Source organism: Ambystoma mexicanum, chromosome 12, assembly GCF_040938575.1.
Source record: "Ambystoma mexicanum isolate Mex_15411 chromosome 12, UKY_AmexF1_1, whole genome shotgun sequence".
Taxonomy (NCBI): Eukaryota; Metazoa; Chordata; class Amphibia; order Caudata; family Ambystomatidae; genus Ambystoma; species Ambystoma mexicanum.
In genome coordinates this window covers 434,792,518-434,805,262 of record NC_090936.1, presented here as the reverse complement: position 1 = coordinate 434,805,262, position 12,745 = coordinate 434,792,518, and the positions used below count along the sequence as shown (strand labels likewise).

The 12,745-nt window shown below is 42.9% G+C and overlaps 1 protein-coding gene across 8 annotated transcripts in view; it reads right to left on the bottom strand.

The window, feature by feature from the left end:
- Positions 1-6,281: 6,281 nt before the first annotated feature.
- Positions 6,282-12,745, bottom strand: part of WNK1 (WNK lysine deficient protein kinase 1) — a 2,404,646-nt gene continuing 2,398,182 nt past the window's right edge. For all 8 annotated transcript variants that reach the window (XM_069628604.1, XM_069628602.1, XM_069628603.1 and 5 more), the window contains one exon: positions 6,282-10,066. In XM_069628604.1, the coding sequence (XP_069484705.1) occupies positions 9,749-10,066 (318 nt within the window). In that variant the 3' untranslated portion in view covers positions 6,282-9,748. The remainder of the gene's footprint in view (positions 10,067-12,745) is intronic.

Below are 12,745 nucleotides of genomic sequence, written 5' to 3'. Positions count from 1 at the left end.
TGTTTACTGTAAACATTAATAATGAGCAAGTTTGATTGCATCTCTGTAATATTGATGTTAATTGCCATTAGTCTTGTGCTTTGCCTTTTTCTTGGGGAGTGGCTGGCTGTGGTCTTTGGCCGAGATCTTTGTCTTGCATTATCCAAGGAGTTGACAACCTCTTTGTGTTGCTGGGCAAGCCCTGTGTCAAAACACTATTGTCCTAGGTTTCTGCTTCTGGTGCTACGAGCTATCTAATTGACCTATGGTGTAACATTTGTGCAAGACATGTTTTTATTTCAGCTAGGGTCTCCCTAAATGAAAAGCGAGCTATGGACCTCAGTTGGCATACTCTAAATGCTCATTTAAGGAGAGTTCACAATTGCCAGAAGCTGGGAGCTATTTAGGTCGGCTCGTTGCCTGCAAGAGCCTGATTAGCTTGACACCAGGTGGTACATTTGACTCCCCAGGCCTACTGGTACCATACCAATATACCTACATGACTTCTGTGTATGGGAAGCTTTATAAAGGAGCATGATGACTCACTTATAACAGATTTAAATTAATAGGCACACGTAATGAATAAAATGATATAGTGTGCATATCATATGGAAGTTAGTTTCGCGTCAAACAGTATAGTGCTATATACTAGCTCCTTGTCCCCAGCGGTAGCTCCTACTTCCTCGGTGATATCAGATACTGAGGAGCTGCCTTTAGGTCCCACAAGTTTAATACTTATTTCAGTGCCTGTTTAAGGGTTGGTCCCTTGCCAATATCTCTGCCCAGATTCCCATCATGCCTCATGTACCAGCCCAAATACTCAACCTGGTTTATCAATGTCTGCCCTTACAGAGAAAAAAGATGATGTGTAGAATTACTATTGCTTGTGACAAAGTAACCCAACAGTAGAGTAATCATTAATTTAAAAACTCTATAGACAAAGGCACAACTGAAGGGACTTGAGGAAGAGAATTTCACTAAAACAAAACAGCAAAGATTGCTCTGGCCCCAGACATGTGTTGGTAAAGGATCACTCGTCAGACACACAGGCCAAAAGACCCGCCATGGGGGCGTAGAATGTGTAATGGTTAAGAAACACACATTAGAAACATATTAGCCTGCCAAAGATCTACCTGTGTGGCCACACTAGTGCCCCAACTGCTGCCGATTTCTTTTTTTAAACTAGGCTTTGCAGTAGGTTCCATCTTGTTGCCTTTCCTGTGACGACAACCAATTTGTATGTAGGAAAGGGAAAGTGAATGTTTCACCAAAACATGCTCCAACTCAAACTTGTGGCTTTGAGTCTATCTACGTTCATTCCTTCAATATGCAGTGCCATTAAATGGATGTGCGAGTGCTCCATGTACACTACTGCTGAGCTTCTATAGTCAGGTTCTTGACTAGAAGAAAAGACTTTCAAGCTAATTCAACAGCCCTTAGCTATGTTACATTGATGTGCATCAGTTTCTCACTAGCACCAGCCTTTTACTGGCTATCACTACTGATGTGCCCACTGCAACAGTAAGGCCCGGCTTCCATAACTTTGTCCATATATCACTAATGGAAAGGATGTACACCCCCCCCCCCAGGCCCCTCCCCTAGCAGCAGCAGCAATCAGTACTGATTAGGTCAGCAGGCTGGGGAATTCCTCCTGGTGTCCTTTTCCTGCAATTGTTTATTTATACAGCGCTTATAGACAGGTGGAGTGCATCAAAATGCTTCAAGGTGGGAAGGGAACAAGGTAATACAGTAATCATTCTTAGGCCTTGAAGTTTCTCATAGAGCGCAAGCTGAAAGTGTAGTCGTGCTGAACATAGTGCAGTGGCCTGGAGGCAAGTGGGGCCTGGGACCTGTACAGCTCTGAAGGTGAACCAGGCAACCAGTCGGCAAAAGCTGAGCAGAGTTAGGGAGGAGGACGAAAAGGGTGGGGAAAAAGAACAGAGCTTGCAGGGTAGAGGGGGAGAGAAGGAGGAAGAGAAGAGGAAGGTCTTGGGGAGTTTCCAGAACTTAAGGTGCTCCGGCTCAAGACAGAGAGAGGCAGGGAGGCTGTTCCAGTGGGAGGCACCTGTAGAGGATAAAGATCTACCCCCAAATATCTGTTTGTGAAAGTGGCTCACCCGCAGAGAGTTGGACGACGAGTGGAGGACTCTAGAGGGAGAGTATTTAGGAAGAGAGGGTTGTAGATGGTGTGGGCCCCGGCACCAGAAAGCCTTGAGGACTATGCAGAGGGTTTTGAACTTGATCCTTGCAGCCACAAGGAGCCAGTGGAGGGATTTCAGCACTGGAGAGATGCAGTCCCTGGGCTTGAGGCCAAGGATAAGTCTTGAAGTTCTGTTCTGGATGAGTTGTAGAAGACAGAGTAGAAGTAGGAAGGTTGAGAAAGAGGCTGTTGCAATAGTCCAGCCTAGGGAGAACCAGGGCTCTCGAGGTAATGAGCCCCTTGGGGAAAGTGAGAAAAGGTAGAACACCTTTGAGGAGGTGTAGCTGGTAGTGGGACTTTTTGGAGATGTCTGATGTGCAAAAAGAAGGAGAGAGTGTAGTTGAAGATGTATCAATTATATTTGTAGTTCAGATTGCAAGCCTTGATCGTAGGACCAATGACTACACCTTGAACAAATAATGACAGTATCCAGACAAGCGATTAAGATGTGGACGCAGGTGTCTTGCAGGTCTATGGTGCACTACTTTTAATGCTTGCTTTTCTGTGAGTTCCTTGAAAATTAATAAGTCTAAAATGTGTTGGAGAACCTTCAGTCTTGAGCAATGATTTTTTCAGTATGTGGTTACTTTTTTTATCACCTTCTCTGCATTATATTGGCCCTTATACTCTTCATACCGGTCCTCGGGTTAGATGGATACGGAACTGCCCAACACCCGGTAACAAGTTGAAATGAGAAAATAAGGCTTTTCACCTGAACTGCACCCCATCAAAGAGAACAAGATTCTACTTCCAAAATGTCAAATCACACTGCTGCCCCAATCGTAACTCACACTACGTTACAGCCGACCATCACTACACTATGGACTGCATTTAATCACCAGTCTCCACCCAATCGAAAGAAAGAAGCATGGAACACCCATCAACCTTTAGGGTGCAACATTACTTTCAATTTCACTCTCCTCGCGACACCATGCCACCCTGAACGCTCTTCTACTTTTTCACCCCCATTGTATGGTTAGGGAAGCTTTAGCGCAAGTTCAAAGTTCCCAGAATAACACTGTTTGTAAATGGTACATTTACATTAAATTTAAGATTCCAAACTTGAAAAAAGCGATAAACCAAAATAAAGGACAAGAGGTGGCATCTGGATTGGAGGAGGATGTTCAAAAAGTCTTTCATACATTCTCAAATGATCAAACATGAAAGGAAGGGGAGGAGTTGAGCTGAGGTGGTGTATTAAGCTGTTACAGGCCAGCTTCTGCTCCCGCAAAGGAGCTTCACACTACTGGGCCCTCCTTTTTATCATTGGTCACTCTCTCAATGCCTGCTGTGCTTGAACATTCCTTGGCAGTTGAGTTGGGACCTTTTGCTTTTTTCCATGGACCTTCTTACTTTGTCCTGTGTTTCTACCTGCCCAGCGAGTGCAAAGGGTTCTGTCTCATGCTGGGCTGGTGGTTGTTGCAGTTCTCACATGTGCACTGGAGCTCGGCTTCTATAGGAGTAATTGAGCGATTCTAGAACTGGTAACATGGAAGGCAATGCCGGACATGTTGTAGCCTTGCTGCATACCCAAGACTTTGGGCACTCAGGCGAATGTGGGGAGTTTGCCACCTAAGCCCCGGGACCTCTCCTGTTGCTGGAACCATGGGCAACCTTTTGCCCACTATGGTCTGCAACAGTTGCTGGCCCTGCGCAAGGACGTCATTTCACCAAAATGCCAGGGGTAGCGGAAGTGACATCACATGACCCTTGATCTCTGATGACATCACAGGAAGTGATGTCATTTGACCCCCACCCCAAAGTGACATCACGGGAAGCGATAGAACATAACAGTTTATCCCTTGACAAAACAGGAAGTGGGATCATATAGTATTGTTTCGGAATACACTATGAATGATCACTGTAACGTGATATACATTTCATACAAGAATGAATCACCATATGTATCGGCAGAAAAAAAACATGCTATAACTGCAACTTGCAAAAAGCACAATACATAGTCCGCAGTGGTCGAAGTGTAAGAAAAGTAGTGGTGGAACTATGTTCCCTGCTAGCCTGCCCCACTCCTCACAAACTCCACCACCCTGCCCCCTCCCACACACAATACAAACTCCCAATCACATGTGCCTGCAGTTTAATGGAATGTTCAGTGCAGTGCACTGAAAGTGCAAGTTTTAACCTCTTCCTTCACTGTTGTTTTAAAACGAAACCATCCCGGACGGTTTCTTTTTAAAATAAAAGCATAGGAGCTGTAAAACTGAATTTAAAAAAAGTATAGGAGCACCGCTCCCGCTCACTTCGACCACTGATAGTCCGAAATGGATGCTTATTCTACTTTAAAATGCTTTTTAGGATTGGATTGGTTCTTAGTCTCTAATTTAGTTTGCCAACTTGGGTCCTTCAAAAAGTCTCCAAGGGGATTGCCTCCAGTCAAAAACAAAGATGTGATGGCTGGAAGGTTTAGAATAAATTATAACCACTGGCATTGCTCTAGGCAACCCTCCAGACCATCGTTCTTCGCCTGCTAAGCCATTACAGAAAGGGAAAGACCATATGCAAATCATGCTTGGTCCCAACCCACAAGGGGCAGTCCAACCCGAACTGCTAGGTCAAATCCCTTCTGCACGAGACCACAAGCATCCCCAAACATGTTTTGGCCTTGTTGGGCGTCATCAGTGAGGAGTAGCTTGAGTTTCTAGGCCCAGTGGCCACTGTGCTCTGCTGCCTCTTTTTCCTCCCACTCTTGGGTACTGTATGTTTTAGATGGATCAAGAATTCTTCAAAACCAGACTTCTGCTATCTGTACCATTGCCTCTCCGTGGCAACTCCACAGGTTATCTTTCTTTCCAAAGTCTCCAACAAGTCACTCTTCGATTTCCTCAAATGCCATACTTATATATCCAGTTCCTTTCTGCCATAGGGTGGATATTTGAAATGTTTTGGCTAACTGCTGCTCTAATGCCTCATCCCGCTCCGACAGATCCTCTCGTTCTTACAGGGCTTCTTAAGGTCCCGTATACGGTCTGTTTTTTGGTTTGTCACGCAGATCCCTTTCAGTGTCTCTTACCAGACTGCTGGCACCCCCTTTTTCTCTTTCCTATGAGCAGCCTGTGATAATGTTCTCTAGTGTGGCTACCAGGATTTTTGGTGTATGATCAGACACACAAGCCCAGTTCCCTGCCATGCTTTTGGTTAACGTTTGCCATGTTGGCATATTTATGGGCAGATTTGTTCATAGGTTCACTTCTTGATAGGGTAAGGGAAAAAGTTCATAACAAAATAAGTTAACCACTTGGAAACACACCACTGATTTCAAGTATTGGGTTTGAAATTCAAATTGTAGGGATTGTGGGACACAAATTGAGCATTCTAAAAAGGTTAATCTACGAAAGAAAATCAATGCTTGTATTAGGAAGCATAAATGGTTCAAGCTCACACAGTAACAAAATTAACAGGATGGTATTTAAAGCAGCATGTAAAACGTGAAGGGAAATACCACTCTTCCTCAGTCAGGCGCCTTTTAAAGCTTTACACACGTCTGCTCATTTGAATCATGTTTAGGCCCACTGATAGTTGTGCATTTTCCAGGGATGGAACTTACTGAGAAATAATATGCTAATAAGCCAATGCAGTTGAAAATGTAACCAAGTTTGCATGCTCCAGTTCCCTAGACATAAATTGGGTACCATTAAATTGGCGAATACGAACACTGGGATCACTATACTATATAAAAAGGTGGTTATGATTGATCGATTCAAAACCTTCCATCCATCCCTCACCTTTTGGCTTTGCGTAGTTCTAGCACAAACAGGAAGGGACATGTAGAAGAGGTCACATGAATACAGTAGAGGCATGAGTCAACTAAAATTTCGGAACGTTGAGAAGGTGGATGTAGGAATAATTCTGCCACAGTGGACTGACAAAGTAGAATTTTATACATGTCTATAGAGGCAATCGACAAGCATGTAGGTTTGAGACTTGCAAAGTGCAGGTTTTGTGGGGGTTGGTTAGTTTAGAATGCAACAGTGTCAAAGCCCCTTTTCAGGCTTAGCATTCTCTTAAAAAAAAAACCGCTAGCATACAGTATGCAAGGGAAGCACGGTTAACGAAAAAGGAAAGATATTTAGCAGTAAAACAGCCATAGCCCAACGAAATCATGTTTGATTTATTAGAATGATTTCATATCATAATCTACAAAGGTAACAAAATGCAGCAGAAAGCGTTATTATACAGGAAGCTTGGCGCCAAGGTTTAGTGCAAACATAACATTTTTGGCTCCAGAGAACCGCCAGGTACCAAACTATAATTCATTTTATTGTTTTATGAATTCCTTTTTTACAGTATACAAAGTTAAATAATGTAAAGAAAACATTTCGTAATTTATAAACCAATTCTTTAAGGAGAGAGGAGAAATACACATGTCATTATACAAAATATTTAACAGCTCAGTAGCATTTTACTCATCGGTGCTCGTTTTGTGATCTTTTTCCACAGGCGAGAATTAACCAGAAAAATTAAACATTTGTGCACAATTGTTTAATGTGAATGGAAAGAAATCTCAAATCAACAAAAGACAGAAAATAAATAACTTTCGGCTGCATTTAGTTTCTATGCCACAACAAAATATTGCCTTCTATTTTACTGCTCTATATGGTCATGTCTTAAAAGATCCACATGGTCCTGTCTTGCAAGAGCAGAGCATTATTTTCCTTTCCATATATATATATATATATATATCATACTGAATAACCAACATGTTGTGTTCCATTGCTCCAAGTATCTTAGCATGAAGGCCACGAACAATCTGTAAATACTTCCATTCTCTGTTTTAAGGCTGTGAATGTTAGTGTCTAGGGTGCTATTCCATATTACGTCCACTAAGTATTTTATCAAATCAAGCAGTTAGCCCCTTGTTTGATACTGCTTTGTGTGTTAACGCGAACGAAAGAAATAAAACATTCCCTACCTTCAAAAGCGTCCTCATGTTGAACAGCCAACACCACTGATTACAAAATATGGTCTGTGAAGCACCTCAATAATATTTTTACCAGAATGGGGATGCGCTCACCTGTTTCCCTGCTGCCAAGATTATTCAAGAAAAGAAATGCACACATATGTCAAGTTGTTAACTTCAAAACTTGGTCATTAAACTGTCTCCTCAACACAGGTCCTGGCATGACACAAACTACAAATAACCAAAGCCCTTCAATTGTTGGAAGTTGAACACTCCTTATGAAGTCAGGTTGACGCTGGACACCACAACATCTTGTACAACCCAAAAGTCAAGCAGACTGTTTTAAAATCAGGGATCACCATGGATTGCTTTGCACTGGACCGATCACTGCATCTTTTACTCCCCGATTACCCTCTCCATCATATTACCCTTGTCAGCTCCAAACTACCATGGCACCAAGGATTACTCCAATACAAATTCTATTACTGCATTTTAAATTGCTGTACGCGTCTACTAGCTAGCATGCAACGCCTTTATGCCTTGGTCCTTGGGAAAGTTGAACACTCAATTGCTGAATACCTGTGTCCCAGCAGTGAAGCAAATACTGTAATTGACCTGAACAGTACCACATCACATGGATCATAATCAGACTTTTGAATTGCCCCACCACACACTACTGCACTTAACGTAGCTTGCATGACAACACAATCTACACAGCCAATTACTACTGTGTTTAATCCCCAGATTTCCTCTTTCAAATCGAGAAAGAAAAACTTGAGGCCATTTATCTTTATCCAGACAAAATACTTTCTACATCGTACATGTGATGATCCATGATTTCTTGCACTCTTCTACCTTTGCACCCATTACATTGTCATGGAAGTGTTCAAGACCATTCAAACCCCCCAGAATAATACTGCTTGCAAATAGGATAATTACAGGAGATCTGCGTTTCCAAAAACGATAAAGCAAAACAAAGGCCAAGAGGTGGCACCAATGAGCCAAGGTACTAGGTTTGAAAGCAGACATAGAACCCTGGCCTTGCGATGCTTAAAAAAAACAACACCCCCCCCCCCCAAAAAAAAAAATATATATATATATATATGCACACACATTAAAAACCTAAATGAAAGCGGAAAGTGAAAAGATCCCAGTAGACTTCCAAAGAAGTGATCTTTTACCCCACTCTTTCCCCCTTCACCTCTGTGCAACTTCACAGTTTGAAAGAAAAACTTTATTGTGATCACTATATTTAAGGCTCCCCCCACTACTTTGCTTTTAAATGTCCATCCTACCATGAGATTAAGGCGCCAAGGCAGGATTATAGTGCTAGTTTGAACTGTAGAACCAGACTGCACCCTTATAGACTGTTTTCCCTTCTCCAATGCTTCTTTTGGTTACCCAGATAATTGGGTCAGTGCTGATTTAATGGGTACACTCTGCATCCAGTCCCCAAGAGTAAGAGAAGCGGTGTAGACCATACTCTCTCTCCATTCGTTTATATTGGCATGCCCCGCCCCTACCTCCATTTGAAGTCCAGTTACAGATAGTGATCTTATCGAAAGTTTTTTTTGAGACCACAAATCCTAATTGTTGAAGCTGCAATTTTGCAACACTGGGCTAAAACGTCAGGGCTCTATGCAGCACAGCACAGCTCTGAACTCTTGCTCAATGAAAACGTTAAGCAGATCACTGACTGAGCACATATCCGACCCACCAATAAGTGGATAGAAGAAAAAAAAAACATACCTGAAACTTTCCGGCCACCCAGTCCAGTGTCTGCTAGAAAGCTAATGCTAACTGCAAAAGCAATACATTCCAAGGCACTAAAAGATCCAGCAAGCGAACTGGGAGAGCCAAGAAGTATCCAAGTACACGTCTTTATACAATTTATACATTCACATTTATCTAATACAATGAAAATACATAGGAAAACAATTTAAAGTGTCTCTGATAAGTAAAGGATATAGCTAGCATTTTGTAAAAACATTTTGTAACGCTCCACTTTCTTATAGTTTTAACAACGGTTGTCCAACAACATTTATATGTCACAGTGTTTCCACATCATAACTGATGGCAATAACATGTCCAATGGGAACTTTACATTTTTATGTTTACATTTTTAAGCTATTTACTTTCTCTAACTCTGCGGTCAAAGCTGTTTATAATTGTTTTCAAAAGCATCAATGACCTATTTAGCAGGAAGAATCATGAGTGGATTTCCCCCTCCTGTTTAATTCTAAGGTTGATACCATAAGCTTACAGTAAAATAATAATACATTATATTCTGGTTTGATTAAAGAGGTTCTGAGCAACAATGGCACCGGAATATAAAAGAGATGGTAGCGTCATGCTCTAACAAAATATGCCATCTCTGTCCCAGAGCAAAACTGAATTTTTAAACTCGAAATTCCCTGCATTTTCAAGATGGGAGGATCCAGACACCCCTGCATTTGCAGCATGGAACGATCCCATTCATGCCTCTCTTCTCTCAAGAGAATATGGTGGGCAAGAGGGCTTCTGGATGCTATGGGTGGCAGCGACAGATCAGAGTATGATTAATTCACCTCGAGCAGATATCATCTGGTTAAACCAGACTCTTTCTCCCTCCATTCCAAATGTCCCGCTCAACTTGTGCACTCAGAGGCGGCTCTTTAAGTGTTCCGCATGTTGGAGCCAGGAGGGTTACTGATGGATTTCTGTATATTGCTGATGCTGAAGTTCTGCAATGAGGCAGCAACCCCTGGTGGAAATTGTCCAATGGGTTGTGGTGGGGGGCCTGAATTTGCACTCCATGCTGCAGTAAATGTTGCTCCAGGGAACCCATACTGTTGAGGAGGGCAAATGCCCTTTGCATAATGACCTAGAGAAGTAGTTGATCCTGCAGGGATAGCTGCCGGACATCCCAACGATGGTGGCATTGTGACGCACAGCTGTCCTGGGGCTGAAAATTTCCTTGCCATTCCAGGACCCTAAGGGGAAAAAGAAAATCCCAAAAGAATTTGTTTTATGTTTTAAAATCATATGTATTCAACACATGCAATCTTGCAATTTACGGGTACTGTGCACACAAACAAATCTAACTCAGTTTCCCTAAGAAGAAAAAGCACAAGCAGCTTTCTTTTTCTATCAACTCACCCATCAACTAGCACTTGTCCCTTTGATCATCGGTTTCAGTCTAAACAAACCTTGTGATCAGTATTTTCAGCACTGGCTATGAAGGGAATCCAATGATCACATGAGATTAACAAGTTACCTACCCGTGGTAGCGTTCTTTCAATTCGATGTTCCTCCCACGTATTCCTCATCTCTTATAATAATTATCAGCAGCTTCAGCTGCTTCAGAATTTTTTTTTCTCCAACAGTGGGCGCTGTATGCAGTGTCGTCGAGTCGATGCACCTAGATGTCCTCCATTCGACATCAGTATAAGGTGCGCGAGCAGCGCCCGTTGGCTTCAGTTCTGTTTTTCCGCCCCTCCTGAAGAATTACCATGCGTACCATAGACTGCAGGCTCACAGAAAGCGTAAAGTGTAAGAACATGTAAATTGTACATTGGGGTAGGCTGGGAGGGGCAATGAGCAATACGTGGGAGGAGCATCCAATTGAAAGAACATTACCAGGGGTAATTAACTTGTTCTTCAAATGGATTGTGTCCTCCCATGTATTCCTCATTTTATGATACACTCCCAAAGCAATAATAATTTGGAGGTGGAAGTACCAATAAAATTTAGATCTAATCATCGACTGAAAGAAGAACCGCTTTTGCAAATTGGGGCGCTGTATGCAGTGTCGTCGAGTCGATGCACCTAGATGTCCTCCATTCGACATCAGTATAAGTTGCGCGAGCAGCGCCCGTTGGCTTCAGTTCTGTTTTTCCCCCCCTCCTGAAGAATTACCATGCGTACCATAGACCGCAGGCTCACAGAAAGCGTAAAGTGTAAGAACATGTATTCCTCATTTTATGATACACTCCCAAAGCAATAATAATTTGGAGGTGGAAGTACCAATAAAATTTAGATCTAATCATCGACTGAAAGAAGAACCGCTTTTGCAAATTGTCCTCCCTGACTGAAAGATTAATCCAGGCAGTAATGTCTTACAAAGGTATGGATAGTCGACGAAGTGGCCGCTGAACAAATATCATTGATTGGGACATCTCTTTGAAGAGCAGCAGAGGTTGCCATGCCCCTTGTGGAATGTGCCCTTAGGCCTCCCGTCGGGTCCTTACCCGCTAATCTGTAGCCTTCGCCAATAGCTAGGATGATCCATCTGGACATGGATTGTTTAGTAACCACAAGACCCAATTTGGGACCAGTATTGCCAATGAATAAATGGTCAGTCATCCTGGCGAAATTTAGCCATTCTGGATATATCAAAACTGAGAGCCCTTTTTGAGTCCAGTCTATGCAGCTTCTCCTCCTCCTTTCCTGGATGAGGAGGTGGATAGAAAGTGGGTAAGGTAATTTTTTGGTGACAAGTGAAAGTCTGAGATTACTTGGGAAAGGTAATTTTTTTGTGAGAAGTGAAATTCTGAGACTACCTTTGGTAAAAAAAGAAGGTTTTTACCTTGAGAATACCTTGTATTTGTGGAATATCTTATGTGGAGGTTTGCAGGAAAGGGCCTGCAACTCACTTACCCTGTGGTCTGACCTTATTGCAGTAAGCAAAACGGTTTTTAATGTCAAGAGCCTTAAAGGGCAGGAGTGTAAAGGCTCATAGGGAATGCATGTTAAAAACGGACACTAGATTCAGATCCCATACAGGGAGATTGAATGGGACTAGTGGATATAAATTAGTAAGGCCTTTCATGAATTGAATAATCAGAGGGATCTTAAAATATGAATCCTCCTCTGAAGAGCGCTTGAAAATGGAAAGCGCCGCTCAGTAACACTTAATTGTTGCAATCTGGATCCCCAGATTTGCCAAATGCAATAAAAAGGAAAGCATTATAAGTGTGTCCCATAGAAAGGGATCCACATTCTTCTCCCTGCACCAGTTGCTGAACTTGTTCCAACGGCAACGGTACAAAGATTTTGTTGCTGGCCTTCTGGTTGAAAGTAAAATCTCCATTACATCATCTGGGAGGTCCCAATCCTTCTATCTCAGCCTTTCAGAAACCATGCGTGAAGGCTGTGTGTCTTGACCTATGGATGAGAACCGAACCCTCCTCTTGCAAGAGAAGGTCCTCCCTTAGTGGAAGACATATTGGAGGGCAGATGGACATGTCCAGAAGGTCCGGGAACCACGTCCTCCTGGCCCAATCCATGGCAATTAGGATCATGGGTTTCCCAAACTTTCTCAACCTCCTGATCACGTGAGGAATGATGGCAACTGGAGGAAACGCGTATAGGAGTGGAAACTCCCAGTCCACCACAAATGCATCCCCTAGAGCTCCTATTGGAGGAAATTCCTTTGAGCAAAACAGTTGGCACTTCCGGTCCACAGTGGTCGCGAACAGATATACTTGAGGGGTTCCCCAAAGGGTGAAGCTCTCTTGAAGGACTTTCTGAGCTAGTTCCCACTCGTGGGAGACTGCTCTGCCTGCTCAGGGCGTCAGCCGCTGTGTTCTGCTCTCCAGCTAGATGAACTGCTAATAGAGAGATTCCTTCTTGTATTGCCGAGAACCAGAGCTGCATTGCCTCTCTGCACA